Source organism: Symphalangus syndactylus, chromosome 4 (genome assembly GCF_028878055.3).
Source record: "Symphalangus syndactylus isolate Jambi chromosome 4, NHGRI_mSymSyn1-v2.1_pri, whole genome shotgun sequence".
Classification (NCBI taxonomy): Eukaryota; Metazoa; Chordata; class Mammalia; order Primates; family Hylobatidae; genus Symphalangus; species Symphalangus syndactylus.
In genome coordinates, this window is record NC_072426.2 from 93377244 (window position 1) to 93395719 (window position 18476).

General features: G+C 45.1%; 1 protein-coding gene across 8 annotated transcripts in view; it reads right to left on the reverse strand.

Moving 5' to 3' along the window:
- SH2D4B (SH2 domain containing 4B) overlaps positions 1 to 18476 on the reverse strand; it is a 124896-nt gene that overhangs the window by 37874 nt on the left and 68546 nt on the right. For all 8 annotated transcript variants that reach the window (XM_055275513.2, XM_055275515.2, XM_063638147.1 and 5 more), the window contains one exon: positions 5242 to 5458. In XM_055275513.2, coding sequence (XP_055131488.1) covers positions 5242 to 5458 — 217 coding nt within the window. The remainder of the gene's footprint in view (positions 1 to 5241; positions 5459 to 18476) is intronic.

Here is an 18476-nt window from a genome sequence, read left to right on the forward strand (position 1 = left end):
GAAGGCACGGAGGGTGGGAGGAGGAGGGGCACGGGAAGAGTTTAGACGAGGGAGTAGATACGTTTTAAAGTTTTCTCACAGGTGAGCCAAGATCATCATTGCTTTCGTGTCTGAACTGCGGTTCAGACACATGCGTACGTAGACTGGGACACATAAGACCCCACTGCACTCGGGCTACACTGAAAGCGTAGTAAGAGCTGGCAGCACAAGACACGTGACAGGCACCCACAACTGTGTGGTGAAGTACAATGCAGTAACACCATGGTGCACGAAATCATGGCACAAAAATACAGCATCTGCGCCGGGCGTGGTGGCTCACGCCTGTAACCCCAGCACTTTGGGAGGCCGAGACCAGTCTGGCCTGGTCTACTCCCTCGTCTAAACTCTTCCCGTGCCCCTCCTCCCACCCTCCGTGCCTTCAGTCCCTCACCCATTCCAACCATAGTTACCAATGTGCGGTTTTGTTTCCTTCCGCCTCCGTTTCCTCTGTCATACTTTTATTTCCTGGGCAGGAAATCTCAGCCATTTCCAGAGCAAATTGAGGTTCTCCGGTTTCTCTCTCTGTTCACTGTCCTGGTTCTGCCTTACAAAAGCGCAGGAGTTGTGGTGAAACCCCATCTCTACTAAAACAACAAAAATTAGCTGGGCATGATGGCAGACACTTGTATTCCCAGATACTCAAGAGGCTGAGGCAGGAGAATCGCTTGAACCCACAAGGCGGAGGTTGCAGTGAGCTGAGATCGTGCCACTGCACTCCAGCCTGGGCAACAGAGCAAGACTCTGTCTCAAAATAATAAGAACAATACAGCATCTGAGGAACAAGGCAACAGCCCACCTTGAACAACCAAAGCCTCTTCGCCATTTCCAACTGAGTGACAGGAGCCTGGTAAATTCTTATTTTGTTGTTGTCATCCACCTAATAGTACTGGCATTTAGAATTCACGGTTATCCTTGTTTTTTATAAAGTCAATGTCAGCTGTCCTCTCATGTGGTCTCCGTATTTGCCCTGTGCCCTCACTTTGACACTGTGCTCAGCACACCTCCTTACAAGCCCAGAATAAATCCATGGGGTATTTCTTTACTCACCCTAAACTGAATACACTCACACATGCACACGCATGGACACACACAATAGTGAACACTGTAGATTTGAGAAAAGATGTCGGAAGGACAGAGGGTGAGGTTACATTGCATGGCTTACAGCCGTCATCTGTGGAGTTGGCCTCCAGCCCCTGTTTTCCCACTCGCTGCCACTCTGGGCTTTCCTTTACCCCCTACAGCCCTACAGCCAGCCAGCCTGTGTTCCCAGTCCTCACACTTTTCCTTCTCAGTAACCTCAGATGTCTTTCTTCTTCATTAAGCAGTGCAGGGCAGCCTGCTTCACCCAGCCTCTTCCTCCACATTTGCATCCCCCCAAAAATAGCTGTGCTCGGTGGGGAAAAACTCCTCTAGTTTCTAGGACTCGCTTTCCTTAGAAGGCAATAGGAAGTTATATATAACAGCAAAAAATAAATTCACTCACTCTGGTCCCTCTGTTTCTAAGCAGTCGATTTGAATTCGTTTCTAAGCAGAGAGTTTCTAAGCAGGGGATCTGACTCCCCCAGAATATAAATGCTACATTTATATACCTTAAAATTTTGATCATTCTATATAAATTAGATAGTTTTCACTTCTTTTTTCTTTTTCAGCTAATCTATGGCATTTTCCCTTATAAACCCTTCAAAGGAGTCACTTTTATTTTCAGAAAACATTCCAGTGAATTGACTTAACCAAAATTCACTGTAAACAATTACATTGCTTTGACTTTTTGCCATTATTAATAATGCTATGATAATCATCTTTGCGCTTTTTCCAATTTGCAGATAATTTCCTTAGTATAGATACTGGCACTGAAATTACTAGCCAAAGTCATACCAGCAGTAAAGAGTAGGGCCTGGGTAAAAAGATATGTGAGCAGCTTGTATACTGGTCCACAAGAGCTAACTGTTAAATTTTCAGGAATTTTCTAAGCCAGTTGTTAAACACAGCCATCATTAAAAGTTAAATGTAATACGCCGGGCACAGTGACTCATGGCTGTAATCCCAGCACTTTGGGAGGCCGAGGTGGGCGGATCACCTGAGGTCAGGAGTTCAACACCAGCCTGGCCAACATGGTGAAAACCTATCTCTACTAAAAATACAAAAAATTAGCCGGGTGTAGTGGCGCACGCCTGTGATCCCAGCTACGTGGGAGGCTGAGGCAGAAGAATCACTTGAACCTGGGAGGCAGAGGTTGCAGTGAGCCAGGATCAGACCACCACTGCACTCCAGCCTGGGCGACAGAGCAAGACTAAGTCTCAAATATTTTTTTAAAAAAAGTTAAATCTGGCCGGGCGCGGTGGCTCACGCTTGTAATCCCAGCACTTTGGGAGGCCGAGGCGGGCGGATCACGAGGTCAGGAGATCGAGACCACGGTGAAACCCCGTCTCTACTAAAAATACAAAAAAATTAGCCGGGCGCGGTGGCGGGCGCCTGTAGTCCCAGCTACTCGGAGAGGCTGAGGCAGGAGAATGGCGTGAACCCGGGAGGCGGAGCTTGCAGTGAGCCGAGATCGCGCCACTGCACTCTAGCCTGGGCGACAGAGCGAGACTCCGTCTCAAAAAAAAAAAAAAAAAAAAAAAAAAAAAAAAAAAAAAAAAAAGTTAAATCTAATAAATGTACAATTAAATAAATTTTATTAAAATAAGGATAATAAATACTCAAAACTAAAAAAAAAAAAAAAAAAAAAGAGTATAAATACTAGATGTATATTCCAGGAGGCCACTTGGCCCAAAGCCTCACTCCTGAATCTGAACCTCTCCTCCCATCAGTGGCATGCATCTGCCCTTAGCACAAACAGATGAGGTGTGCTGACAGGCGCCACAGAGCAGTGAGGCCATGGGCACCCGTCCCATGGGGCAGCTACAGGAGAGAGGCTGGTAGGAGGGCCCTCTCACTGCCTGGGCTTGCTGCCCTGTGTGCACAGCTGCTTGTCCCCTTTGAGGCTCACTCTGGAGTGAGGCCACTGCTCCCCTGTTGGCTGCACACAGCCAGCCCAGAGCCAGGTTGCACCATGGTCCATGTGGCTCCATCAAATGGGCCTGAGGGACAAATTCTAGGTTTCTTTTAAAAAGCATAGATGAGAAGATGGCTTTTCTAACTATGCCCCCAAATTTAGAAAATATAAAAGAGGTCGGGTGTGGTGGCTCACGCCTGTAATCCCAGGACTTTGGGAGGCCGAGGCAGGTGGATCACCTGAGGTCAGGAGTTCGAGACCAGCCTGACCAATATGGTAAAACCCTGTCTCTACTAAAAATACAAAAATTAGCCAGGTGTGGTGGCATGCACCCGTAATCTCAGCTACTCAGGAGGCTGAGGCAGGAGAATCACTTGAACCTGGGAGGTGGAGGTTGCAGTGAGTGACCCAAGATAGTGCCATTGCACTCCAGCCTGGGAGACAGAGTAAGACTCCGTCTCAAAAAAAAAAAAAAGGATATAAAAGAAAATTTGACCTTGTAACAATCAAGAATTCCTGCATGACAAAAAATTTCATCATGAAAATCAAAAAATAAGTGCCAAACTGAGAAAAAATGTTTATCACAGACAAAAGAATCCTCTTCCCTAATATGTAAGGAGTTCTTAGAAATCAATAAAGACAACACAATAAAAAGATCATTTACAGCACATCGTATAGAATACTATGCACCTGTAAAAAAAAAAAAGCCTAAATAGATAATATAAGAATTGATATGAAAAGCCTTCTAAAAACTAGTTATATGAGGGGAAAGCAATCAAAGTGCAGAACCCCATGCATAAAATGCAAACTTTTCTACAAAAAAAAAAAAAAGGTGGGGAGGAATAAGGCCTTTCATGATGGTAATTGCAAAAACAAAGTGAGTGGATACATAAAAAACTAAGAACAGAGCCGGACGCAGTGGCTCACGCCCGTAATCCCAGCACTTTGGGAGGCCGAGGTGGGCAGACCACAAGGTCAAGAGATCGAGACCATCCTGGCTAACACAGTGAAATCCCATCTCTACTAAAAACACAAAAAATTAGCCAGGTATGGTGACGGGCACCTATAGTCCCAGCTACTTGGGAGGCTGAGGCAGGAGAACGGAGTGAACCTGGGAGGCGGAGCTTGCAGTGGGCTGAGATCACGCCACTGCACTCCAGCCTGGACGATAGAGCAAGACTCTGTCTCAAAAAAAGAAAAAAAAAATCTAAGAACAGTAGTGACCTCTGGAAGAAGGGGGAATGGAGTAGATGGAGGGAGAGAGGGAGTCAGCCATTTCTCAGTATACCTTTTTAAACCTTCTGGTTTGGGAATCTTATACTTGACAAGAAAGGAAAGGGTGGGAAGAGGGGAGGGGAAGAAATGAAGACATCATCAACTGTCCCTAGACTGCAGGCAGAGGCAAAGCAAAACTCAGACACCCCTTCATTATCTGGGGGTGACTGGACTCTTCTGCAGATTACCTGAGGTTAAAGGAGCCGGCAGGTGCTCACCACCCAGCCTCTGGCCCTCCTGGGGACAGTGGTTGTTCAACAATGATGAGGGAAGGGGGGCACCCAAGAGGAGAGAGGCCAAACCTTGGGGTGGCCTAAGGTGGGGGCAGGTAGAAGGAAGAGAGGCTCCCTGCAACCTCCTAAGCTTTGGTCCTGACAATTTCGGACACTCACCTAAGTGCCCTTGCCAAACAAACCCTCACGGGACACAAATGTGTGTGAGGACCCGCCTGCAACCAACCATGCTAAACTGCAAACCTACTATTCCAATTGGAGAAAAACGGGCTTGCCTGGGGCTCCGAGAGGCAGCAAGCCCTGGTGTCCAGGCTGCCCGGCCGTGCTTTACCCATCTGAGGTCTCATTACAAGTTCTTAGCCTGGGGCCCTTAGACTCTCAAATTGTATGCAAACATTCTAGATCTTTATATATGCATATTTGAGGGGGAAGAAGGTACACAGCTTTCTTCCGATTCTCAAAGGAATCCTTGACCTTAAAAAGGTCTAAGCTCCCAGAACTCCGAAGTTATTACAAATCTCCAACTTCCACATCTCTCCTCCCTCTCCTACCCTAGACTAGGGCTGAGGTCCAGAGGGGGAAATGCTAGCCTCAAACTACACAGCAAATCTGGGGCAGAACTGGGACTGGGACCCCGGTGTCCCATGCCCTAATCCAAGGCCCTTGCCCCAACCACACTAACGCGGAGCCTCGACCCACCTGACCGGCAGGGCAAGGGGCTGCGGCGGACCGGGGCCGGGGAGGTGGTGGTAGAGTCTTGCCTCCTGCTCATGGCTCTGGCCAAGCTCCCGGAACATGGAGCTGAGGCCGGCGACCGTTCCCTTCTGGATAGCACGGAGCGAGTGGCGTCGGTACTCGTCCCGGGCGCGCTGGGCTCGGCGGCTCCTCTCCTCATCAGCCGCCTTGGACCTGCGCACTGGAAAGAGGAAGACAGCGCATTAGCCCAGATCCACAGCGCATTAGCCCAGATCCGCAGCCCAGGCGGTGCACTGCGCCAGCTGGGACAGGAAGTATTCAGTTGGTGCAAAAGTAATTGCAATGTAGTGGCAAAAAATCGCGATGACTTTTGCACCAACCTAATAGTCCAGGAACCTCAGGATTCACCTGGCTGCAAGGAAGCTCAGAACCCAGAATGACAGAGCGGGCCCTGCCCAGCCCTAGCAGCAGCCCTAGGGCAAGCCTGTCCCTACAGAGGTAAAGATACCCTGACAGTTTAGGGTTGTCTGGTTGTTCCTGTGATGCCATTCCAGAATGGCCAAGCCACCTTGGGGTGGAAATTTACATCTCCCTATGTATTTCTTCCTGGGAGTGCCCTGCTCAGAGCAGCTCCTCAAATCCTCTGCCCACTCAGCTCACCCGTCAAGGTGGCCAGCATCCCCAGACACCACCACCGTCACCCACGTTGACAGTGCCAAGCCGTGGGCTTGGTGCCTTCCCCGCATTATCTCACTAAAGGACTTCCCCCAACCACCCAGGCAGGGAACATCACTATTTCTGCTTTATGGGTGAGGAAACCAGCCTCTGAGAGGTTAAGTAACTTGCCCAAAGTAAATCAGCTAATAAGGAACAGAGCCTGGACAGAAACCCAGGCGTGCCTGGCTCTAAAACCCACACAGTTCTTTCCACCCCATGGCCCCACCACTCAAGCAGCTACCTTCGATTTAAAACCCTGTGTAATCTGACACCAGAGCTCTTTCCTACTAAAAAACAAAAGAGCATTTAAAGACCATCTGGCCCAACCTCTTCATGTTATTCATGTGGAAACTGAGGCTCAAGGAAGGACAGCAATTTGCCCGACTGGGTTAATGGACCAGGCCAGGAACCTTCCTTCCTGCTACCACAAGATGAGTTGTTGGAAACACTAGTGTCCCAGTTCTGGAGCCCCTTCTTGGTTTCCCATGACCTTGAGAGCTGGTAGATGAGTGTATGGGCAGGGAGGAGGAAGAGGATCTTTTGCTAACTCTAACAGCTCACAAGACTCCAAGACACCCCGCTCTCTAGCCCTCTGTCTTCACATATACATATATTAATAGATGGGTATATATTCATTTTTTTGAGATAAGGTCTCACTCTGTCACCCAGGCTGGAGTGCAGTGGTGCAATCATAGCTCACTGCAACCTCGACCTCCTAGGCTCAAGCAATCCTCCCACCTCAGCCTCCTGAGTAGCTGAGACTACAGGTGTGTGCCACCATGCCCATCTAAGATTTTTAATTTTTTGTAGAGACAGGGCTTCACTATGTTGCCCAGCCTGGTCTTGAACTCTTGTGCTAAAGCAATCCTCCCACCTCGGCCTCCCCAAAGTACTGGGGTTATAAGAATGAACCACCATGCATGACCTCTTCCATCTTTTTGCGCTCCTCAAGGAAGGGCCCTGCCTCAGCCAAGTGGCCTTGAAAAGATATCTGTGCTTCTAAATCTCAAAAGGGAGGTCTGGGACCTGGAAAATGCCGGAAAGGGAACAAAACCCATTAGAGGCAAATTCTGGAATTAAAACCAATTATTTTGTAGTCTCATTGCATCTTGGCAGGCCCCTATCTGCCTCTAAAATCCAACTATTTTGCAAAAAAAAACTCTTGCTGGCCTTGTTCTTCTGATTGCACCAGGCTAATGCCCCAGCCCCAGTGGGTCACCTTCTCTTCTCAGAGTAAAATCTTAGTCTGTTTCTACTCCAGTGCCACTCAAGACATGCATAGCAGGCACCTACCAAGAACTGCACTGTTAGTATTTGCAGGATAAAGGTCAGTAGCCCTGTTCCTGAAAGAAAGCATTTCTACTTCACAAGTTGTCAAAGAACCCTTTCTGGGAACAGAACATCTCCCAGATCTGAGGAAGGCAGCATGAAGTCCGTCCCTCAGAAGGTATTTATGGAAGTGCCCCCATGGGTGTCCCATACAGAATATCCACTAGGCTGTGAACTCCATGAGGGCAGGTGGAGAGTTTGCTTTGGTCTATTCATTGCTGTATTCTAGTGCCAAGAACACAGTCAGCAGGCGATACATATTTTTGTATGACTGATTGAACTCAATTAAGTATTTCGCACTGCACTAGGCCCTGAGTTGGATACGGAGATAATAGTGAAGCAAATCCTTCTTTCAAGGCACTCAGAGGCAAGCTGGGAAAATAAGACCAACAAATATCTCTAGCATAATGAAGAAAGTAGTGAGCATCATTTAAAAAAGAGACCAATAAAGTATTGTCAGAGTTTAGGGGCAGCAGCCTCGCATTCTGCTAGGGAGCCAGCAGCCATCACAGGAAATAATTTGACTGGGTAGGGGAAGATCAGTAAGAGTTTTCCAGAGAAAGAAAAGGGAAGAGGCCATTCCAGAGAGAAAACTGAGGTTTCGGTGGTTTGTCACTCCTTAGGTTACAAGACTCCAAGACACCCCTCTCTCTGGCTTCCATCTTTTTGTGTTCCTCAAGGAAGGGCCTTGTGTCTGCCAAGTGGGTGAGAAGACACCTGTATGTTGCGGCTTCTAAAACTCAAAAGGGAGGTCTGTAAGTTCCAGACCCTAAGAACACCATGATACCTGCCTTGTATTGTGACGAAAGGCTCCAACAAGGTCAGGATGCCTCGGGATGGGCTTTGCAGACATTTGACTGCAAACTAAAAACTAGAAGCTTGTACCCTACAAGGACCGTGACTTTTGGAAGATTACAGCCCCTGAGAGACAGTGACATTCAGTGACAGACAGGCAGGCAGGTTGCAGAAGGAAATTGTATGTAGACTAGGGAGCCGGGTTTTTGGAATTCAGACAGGTGGGGCCTTGAGCCATTTGTCACACAAAGACTAAACCCATTCTCCTCAAGCCCAGCTCTGATCTTACCATTCTCTTCCTCAAAAGTCTTCAGTGGCTCCCACTGCACACAGAATAAAATACAAACACCTTGGCCTGCCAGGTAAGCCCCTGAGAAGTGCCCTGCCTACTTTCCTTACTTTCTCAGTTCAGTGGGCTCCTTCCCCAGCGCGCACACACACACACACACACACACACACACACCACTCTGCACTGTAGCTCCACCGTGCTCCCACCAAGCTACAAACCTGCCTCTGTGCAGCTGTGTTCAACAGACCAACTCAGACCAACCGGGTCATCTCAGGCCCACCCTACTCCCCTGTCCAGACAGAAAAAGCTCAGTGTCCTATAGAATTCAGATGATCTGGCTACATCCTGCAAAGAAACTCCATGCTTCAAGGCAACATTAATTTGTAGTAATCCCTTGGGTGAATAGAACAATGTCTCTGAAAATTAATGAATAATCCTAGAATATGGGGAAAGGCATCAGTAAAGATTTGAATTGTATGTGAAAGTGGATGTGTTTAAATTCTGCTCCGTGTGACCTCTGGCAACCTGAATTACCTTATCTACACCTTCTTTCCTTGTCTATGAAGTGGGGGCCTGACCGGGTTGCTTTGAGATGTAAATGGGACAGTACAGGGCGGGCTTGGAAAGCCCTGGCATGGGCTAGGTTTATTAAATATTATCTGTTATTGTCGTGTTTGCTGTGAGATAAAGAGGCTGAAATGGCACCTTTAGAAAGGGTCCGTCCCTGAGTGGAGGTGGGGAAGTGATGTGGGAGCAGAGGGGATGTGTGCAGTCAGGGGCTCCTGTCAGAGAATGGAAAAAACAAGCGTGAGTAGGAAAAGCCTCTGACCCCTGGGGAGGGAAAACAGGAAGCTGAGATGCTGAAGGGTATCACACAGGCCTTTTGTGACTCGGCCTGCTGGAGCCATGGTCCCTTGGTGGAAGAATGGGTTTGGCACTCAAGATGAGGTAAGCGAAGTTCGACAACAGCTAAACTTGGGCCAAGGGAAAGGGCTCTCTCAACCCTTATCCAAGGCTTCTGAGGTCGGCAGCCAACCACCCTTGTGGTCCTGAACCCTGCAGGCAACGCCTGATGGCTGCCAACAGTGACCCCCTGTGGCCTCCAGGAGCCACTGCAGGAGTTCCTTAAGACCAGAGCACTTCCCGCCCATGTGAATGTTGTAATGACTCAGCTTCGGGGAACCATAAAGCCCCCAGAGGTTTCTGATATAATTCAAGAGGAGAGAGGACCCTAAGCAGGACACTAATCGGCCACATGGGAGCTCAGGCTAGCATTATTCTGAGTTATAATACCAAAAATATGTGGCACCTAGAGTTTAAGGAGAGCTTCAAGCCAGTTATATCCAAGGAGAAACTGCACGATGTCCCATCCCATCAAGGGATAAAGAAAGCCCTTCTTCTGTCTTCTCCTTCAGCTGTCCTCCCAGCCCCAAATTCTGCTGTGCCCACTCCACTCCCAGCCCAGACTCTACCCCCACAAGCCCCTTCCGGCTCCACCTGTCTCAGTATAAAATACTACAGTATTTTAGGATCACTGACCCCGACTCTGGTGCACACTCCTTTTTAAGAGGAAAGGGAATGGAACCCACATCACTGGACCCCGACCTGGGCCTGAGCCCACGTTTCCCACTCTGCTGTGTCAACAACCTAGCAAGAAGTGAGACAACCAGTGTGCAGATTGTTGGTTAAAGGCCACAACCAGAATGACACAGGTCAAGGAGCCACAGGTGAACACAAGTCCCTCTGATGACTCCGAAGTCCTGCTTACATTTCTAACCTAGTAACAGCAGCAGTGATAAACGTCCAGTTTTTACAAATAATATCATTTCTCAAGTCAGGCTAGCTCATCTCTAAATCTCTAGGCAACTAGATGTTATCTAACTCCACACTCCTACAAGTTCACAGTTGAAAAACTATGAAATGAATTTCTGTGCCTGATGTATTCAGAGAGTCTCAGAAGCCAGAGCTCAGCTGAATAACTGACTGAATTCTCTGTTGAACTGAATAACTAATGGTATTCAAGTGATACTAAATGGGATAATTTCCCTTTTTTCTAACTTGGAGAATTTAATTTGGGTGTTTTATCAAAAACTGCGGTTCCCCCATAGATTAATGGCCCACTATATCTTTCATATTAAATTAATTGAGTGCAGACTGGTTTTGTTGGATGTGAATGACAGGCTCTGGAGTTTAACTCATCATTCTTTAAGAAAGGCTAAGATAAGGAACTAAAACCACAGGGCCTGAATGATCACATCTTTTCTGTTTTTCAGAGGCTTCCCCATTTTCAGTTGCCACGCAGTACATTAATGAGCAATCAAGCAGCTCCTGGGCCAGACGATTTCCATTCTCCATCCCTAATGAGAAACCAGCCCTGCTCTTAACTTTCCATCCCATTGTGTAGCTAAAAAAGAAGAGCACTTCATGAACACAGATGTTTACAACTTAAAAAGCACTGTCACTTCCTCTCTCTCATTTCACCCTCCCAACAGGCCTCAGCTCAACATGATTAACCCCATTTTCCAAATGAGGAAACTGAGCAACTGAGCAAGAGCTTGCTCAAGGTCACACTAGTAGGTGGGCAGAGCTAGGACAGGACTCCCAGTCCAGTGCTCCTTCCCACACACTGCAGTAGCCTCAGGTGACAACTTTGTAATGGTTCACGATTTTTTGTCAGATCTTTGCTCTGCCTCCTCTTTCCACCTACCTCCTCTTTCATCCTGAATTTAAGTGAACGTTTTTTTTTTTAACTCTTTCTCATCTTATCTTTCAAGCCTCATTTTTCATCACCGGAACCCCAGGCTGCCACCACACTGCAACATGTGCCATGACCTATGCACACAATGATCTTGCTTTGCTCAACACAGTTCCCTCTGCTATGACACCCTGTCCCACCTTCTTCACCCACCCATTTTCCCTGAACCAAATGCCATTTCCTCTGCAGGGCCTTTCCAAATGCTCTCCCTTCTGAAAGGGATTCACTCTCTTCCCATGTATTTTATTTTTTTTTATTTATTTTTAAGATAGAGTCTCGCTCTGTTGCCCAGGGTGGAGTACAATAGCGCGATCTCAGCTCACTGCAACATCCACCTCCCGGGTTCAAGAGATTCTCCTGCCTCAGACTCCCGAGTAGCTGGGATTACAGATGCACACCGCCACGCCTGGCTAATTTTTGTATTTTTAGTAGAGATGGAGTTTCACTATGTTGGCCAGGCTGGTCTCGAACTCCTGACTTCAGGTGATCCACCCGCCTCAGCCTCCCAAAGTCCTAGCATTACAGGCATGAGTCATTGTGCCCGGCCTCCCCATGTATTTTATACAAACCTATGTTGGCACACCTACCTATTGAACTGTAACTCGGGCATGTAAGCCTCTTCTTCCAGGCTGAGATTTTTGAGGGGAGGAAATATGTCTAATACAATGGTTGACATACAGTATGAGCTCAATTGATGTACAATTGTCCCTTGGCATCCTCAGGGCATTGGTTCAAGGAAACCCCTCCTCCACTCCCCATCTCTCATGAATACCAAAATCTGCGAATGCTCAAAGCCCCTTTTATAAAATGGTGTAGTGATTGTGTATAGCCTATGCACACCCTCCCATATGCTTTAAAATCAGCTCTACACTACTTATCATACTTAATACAATATGAATGCTATGTAAATAGTTGCTATATTGTATTTTTATTTTTATTGTTATGTTATTTTTATTGTTTTTTTCCCAAATATTTTCTGTCAGAGGTTGAGTGAATCTGCAGATGCAGAACCCAAGGATACCAAAGGCCAAGCGTATACTGTTGCTCCTCAGTCTTACTGGGTGCAGATGACAAGCATCTCCCCCAAGCGGCAGGAGGAAGCATTGCAGGGAAACGTTGCGCGAGTAAGATCAATGTTGAGCTACCACCAGCACCGAACTTCAGTAAAGATAGAGCCTCCATCTGCCTTTATTCTGTTATTTCAAACAAACTTGTTATAGAGTGTAATGTCTGCTTAGTGTTCCCGCAACCTCAGCCACCCCTCGGCAGTCCTTGGAATGCCCAGCAGTAACTCCACAGGACGGAACCCATGAGGAACTACCTGTGCATGGGCCCCTGGAGGCCTGTGAGGCCAATGACCAAAAACATCCCTCCTACAGGGTGCTTTTGGAGATACCTAACCTGCAGGCCAGAACACTAGGCCAAGATAAGGAAAAAGAAAAGCCTTCATTTGCGCCTGATGCCCCGATCTCCCTACTGAGTCTGAGCGTGAGATTCCTTATCAGTACAATAGAAATGCCAATGCTCTGCTAGGAGGCTGTTCTCGGCTCATGAGCAATGAATGTCCTAAGGCTTTGTGAACTCTCAGGGTTTGGGGCATTCAGATGAATTTAGTGAGGGCACAGTTTTTAGCAGTATTTGGCAATTCTTAAAACAACTCCAACCCATGTGTGAATGGGCATGAAATAGTTCAACAGCAGCTGCCCAGACGTTATCAATGAGCAAGGGGAACATTCTCTCCTGAGCATATGCCCCTGAGGTATCGCCTAGGAGGCTGCCCCAGATAAAAAATGAGCTTTGACCACAATGTTGCATTTGTATAATTTTAACTCTAAAAGGAAGAAGTAACTGGTAACAGTGAAACCCAGGTTCCAAGGCTGGAAGTGGTCAACAGAAAAAAGAAGGCATGGTCATGAATACAAACAGACCCCTTCCACATTTCCCTCCCCAGCCCAAGGACATACCAATACCCAAGTAACAAGGAATGGAGGCTTAAAAGCAAAACCCCACTGTAATTTCAACTGCATACACATGCATTCCATAATGTGATTCCATTCTTATTCCAAATAGAGGGAACCAATCATTTTCCATCTCCCACAAACCAATGATAGGACTACTCCCTGAGCACGCTATTAAGGAGGGATTGAGGAACTGGGTGGACTCGCCACTCTGGTGCTCCGGGAGGAGAGGACAGAGAAGTCTGTCCCCTGCTTACACTGCTGGAGTGGGCCTGAGATTCGACTCTATCTGAATAGCACAATCTCTTAGGCTTTCATTGATTCAAAGAGCCTCTGAGTGCAGCAGTCACTCAGGTAGGAAGGGAACTTTCCTTAATAGAAAAAAAAAATCTCAAGCTAAAGGCAGCCACTAGGCCAGGGCAATAGTGTTGAAAATATATTACACACAGCCCAAAGGGTTTCACAGAGGGGTCCCTGAAGCCACAGGATGCGGGGAAGATTCACGGAGCCAGGGGCCATGGGCCCCCTCACTCTCCTCACCCAGGCAGCTGCTCACACCTTCTTTACCCAGTGGGCTTCAGCACAAACATATGTGAAAACAGCAGCCATAAGGGAGCTTGGAGAGCAAAGACAGCCCAGTTTTCAAGCTCTTTTGTAAATACAACAGTAAGTCCCTAGGAGAGAGAAACAGAAGACCTGGTTGAGAGATGAGGCTTGCACTGCACTGTGCTGGCATTGCTACTCTGAGGCATCTGCATACAGGATAATCTCTGCTCTGGGCCTGGGCACACAGCCCTCGGTCTGCCGGGGCCCAAGAGACCTAGGAAAATCTGATTGAGACATCAGTGCTGAGAAGCAGAAGGAACACTGGTGTCTTAAAAATTGCAACTGCCTCATGGTGCAAAAATTGTACAAAATAAAAATTAAATTTTATTTTTTAAATTTTTTTTAAATTCTGTTTGGTTTATTCCTTTTCCAGCATTTGATTACATGCTAGGTCACTTGGAATAAAAAAAGACTCAACACAAAATTAAATACTTTCCACCCATCCACCTTCCCAACTGCCCAGATATGGCCCCAAATTTGTCCCAGAAGTTCTGGATGTTTTAGGACTGGCACCAAATTAATTATATGTCAGCTTAAAAAGGTATCAGTTGAAAAGGTGAATTAAGGACCTCTGAAAATCCTCTCTTCCATAAAACAATAAAAACACTGGAAAATCCTCCGAACCAACTTTCTCACATTGTTAGAAATTAACCAAAGGCTTACAGGAATTCAGGCAGCATTTATTCAAGAGAAAAAGGTTCATAACAAGTGAAGAGACTAAATTCATAATCAAAAAAAAATTCCCATAAAGAAACCCGAGGACTAGATGTCTTCACTAGTGAGTTATACTAAATATTTCAAGAAATATTAAATCCTCTTTACAAATTCATCACGAGAAATAGAAGAGGAATGAACACTTTCCAACTTGTGCTTTGAGGCTAGTATTACCCTGATACCACAACCAGACAAAAACATCAAAGAAAATAAAACTGCAGACCAATATCTCTTATGAATACAGATGCAAAATCCTCAACAAAATAGCAGCAAATGGAATTTAGCAACATATAGACAGGATTATATGCTATAAAGAAGTGGGATTTATCCCAGAAATGTGAGACTAGCTCAGTATATGAAACTCAGCCATGGAATGCACCATGTTAATAGAATAAAGAACAAAAAACATATGATCATCTCAACAGATGCAGAACAAGCATTTGATAAAATCCAACACCCTTTCATCATAAAAACACCCAACAATCTAAGAAAGCATGGAACTTCCTGAACCCAAGGTTATGTATGAAAACCCACAGCTAACATCATATTAAATGGTGGCTAACATCTATAATCCCAGAACGTTGAGAGGTCGAGGTGGACAGACTTCTTGAGCTCAGGAGTTTTAAGATCAGCCTGGGCAACATGGCAAAAACTTGTCGCTAAAAAAATATATATAAAAATTAGCCAGATGTGGTGGTGTGCATCTGTAGTCCCAGCTACTCAGGAGACTGAGGTAGGAGGGTCACCTGAGCCTAGGCAGTTGAGGCTGCAGTGAGCTGAGATAATGCCACTGCACTCCAGCCTGAGTGACAAAGTGAGACCTTGTCTCAAAAAACAAAACAAAACAAAATAGTGAAAGACTAAAAATTTACCTCTAAGATGAGAAACAAGAGAGGGATGCCTTTTGCTACTTCCATTCAACATAGTATTGGAAGTTCTAGCCAGAGCAATTAGGTAAGAAAACAAAATAAAAGGAATCCAAACTGGAAAGTAAGAAGTAAAACTATCTCTATCTGCACATGAAATTATCTTGCATGTAGAAAATGTAGAAAATCATAAGGAATACACAAAAAGATACATTCCAGCTAATAAACAAGGTTAGTAAGGTTACAGATACAAGATCAATATACAAAAGTCAATTGCATTTCTATGCACTAGCAATAAACAATCCAGAAATGAAACTAAGAAAACTATTCTATTTACAATAGCATCAGAAAGAATATGCCATTAGGAATAAACTTAGCAAAACAAGGGCAAGGCTTCTACACTGAAAACTATAAAATATTACTGAAAGAGATTTTTAAAGACTTAGATAAATGGAAAGACATTCTGTGATCATGAATTGGAAGACTAAATATTGTTAAGATGGCAATATTCTCCAAATTGATCTACAGATTTCATGTAATCACTATAAAAATTCCAGTTACCTTTATTGCAACAATTGACAAGCTGATTCTAAAATGGAAATGGAAATACAAAGGACTCAGAATAGCCAAAATAATCCTGAAAAAGAACAAACATGGAGGTCTCATACTGCCCAATTTCAAAATGTACAACAAAGCTACGGTAATCAAGACTATGTCGTACTGGCATAAGAAACAGACATATAAATCAATGGAACAGGTTTGAGGGTACAGAAACAGGCCAGGCATGGTGGCTGACACCTGTAATCCCACCGCTTAGGGAGGCCAAAGCAGGCAGATCGCTTGAGCTCAGGAGTTCAAGACCAGACTGGGAAACATGGCAAGACTGTGTCTCTAATAAAAATACGAAAAAAAAAACCAGGCGTGGTGATGCATGCCTGTGGTCCAGCTACTCAGGAGGCTGAAGTGGGAGCATAGACATTTGAGCCCGTGGGGCAGAGCTTGCAGTGAGCTGAGATCACACCACTGTACTCCAGCCTGGGTGACAGAGTGAGACTCCATCTCAAAAAAAAAAAAAAAAGAGAAAGAGAGAGACAGAGAGTACAGAAACAGACATATTTTTGGTGAATTGATTTTCAACAAGAGTTCCAATACCATCCAACGGACAAAGAATAGGCTTTTCAACAAATGGTGCTTGGACAACTTGGATGGCCATATGAAAAAGAATTAAGTAAGAACCCTACCTCACACAAAAATTAAATCAAAATGGATCAAAGACCTAAATGTAAGGGCTAAACCTATAAATCTCTTAGAACAAAGATAGGTGTAAGCCAGTGTGACCTTCCTTGGATTAAGCAATGGTTTCTTAGATAAGACCCAAATCACAAACAGCCAAAAAAATGGATAAATTGAACTTCATCAAAATTAAAATTTTTGTGCTTCAAAGGACTATCAAGAAAGTGAAAAAACAACCCAAAGAATGGGAGAAAATATTTGCAAACCATATCTCTGATAAGAAATTAATATCCAAAATATATAATGAACTCTTGCAACTCAACAACAACAAAAATTCAAAAATGGGTAAAGAATTGGAACTGACATTTCTCCAAAGATGACACATAAACAGCCATGAAGCACATTTTTAAAATGTTCAACATCATTAGTCATTAGGGAAATGCAAATCAAAACCATGATGAGATGTCACTTCACACACACTAGAAAGGCTTTTATAATAAAAAACACAAAAAATTAAAAGGGTTGGCAAGGATGTCAAGGAATTAGATCCCTCATACATTGCTGGTAAGGATATAAAATGGTTCAGTCACTTTGGAAAACAGTGTGGCAGTTAAGAGGTGAGACCTTTAAGAGATGATTGGATCATGAGGACCCTGCCTTCAAGAATGGATTAATCCTTTCACAGATTAATGTATTAATGGGTTAATGGGTTATCATGGGAGTTGGTTAGCTATCAAGAGAGCAAGCCTGTATAAAAGCCAGTTTGGGCCGGGCATGGTGGCTCACACCTGTAATCCCAGCACTTTGGAAGGCCAAGGCAGGTGGATCACCTGAGGTCAGGAGTTCCAGACCAGCCTGACCAACATGATGAAACCCTGTCTCTACTAAAATTACATAAATTAGCTGGGTGTGGTGGCACGCACCTGTAATCCCAGCTACTAGGGAGGCTGAGGCAAGAGAATCGCTTGAGCCTGGGAGGCAGAGGTTGCAGTGAGCTGAGATCATGCCACTGCACTCCAGCCTGGGTGACAGAGCAAGACTCCGACTCAAAAAAAAAAAAAAAAAAAAAGCCAGTTTGGCTCTTAGTGTACCTTCCATCTGTCACCATGTGATGCCCTCCACTGCCTCAGGACTCTGAAGAGTCGCCACTAGCAAGAAGGCCCTTACCAGATGCAGCCCCTCAACCTCAGACTTCCCAGCCTCCAGAACTATAAGAAATAGATTTATTTCCTTTGTAAGTCCCTCAGTCTCAGATATTCAGTTATAGAAATAGAAAACTAAGATACCATATGACCCAGAAACTCCACTCCTAGGCATATAGGTAATACTCAAAAGAATTGAAAATGTATGTTCACACAAAAACTTGTACACAAATGTTCATAGCAACATTATTCAAAATAGCCAAAAAGTGAAAACAACCCAAATGTTCATCAACTGTTAAGTGGACAAACAACAGTGTGGTATATGCGTACATTAGTATATTATTCAACCGTGAAACGGAAGGAAGGAATGATATCTGTTACAACGTGAATGGACCTTGAAAACATTGTGCTAAGTGAAGTCAGACACCAAAACATTATGTGGCTTTTGGTGTCTGACTTCACTTAGCACAATGTTTTCAAGGTCCATTCACGTTGTATCATGTCCATTATAGGCAAATCTAGAGACAGAAATTGATGAGTAACTTCCAGGGATATGGTTGGGGAAGAAGTAACTACTAATCGGTACAGTTTCTTTTTGAAGTGACAGAAATAGTCTGGAATTAGATAGTGGCGATGATTGCACAACTTTTTGAGTATACTAAAAACCACTAAGTTGTACACTTTAAAAGGCTGAATTTTATGGTATATAAGTGGTATCTCCATTTTCAAGTCTATTTAATGAATCTGGCATAAGATTAAGACATGTTGAGGACCAGAAGGCTGGCCAGTAGAAGACACCTCACATCTCTGCTCTCCCCGTATGGCCCCAGTTGC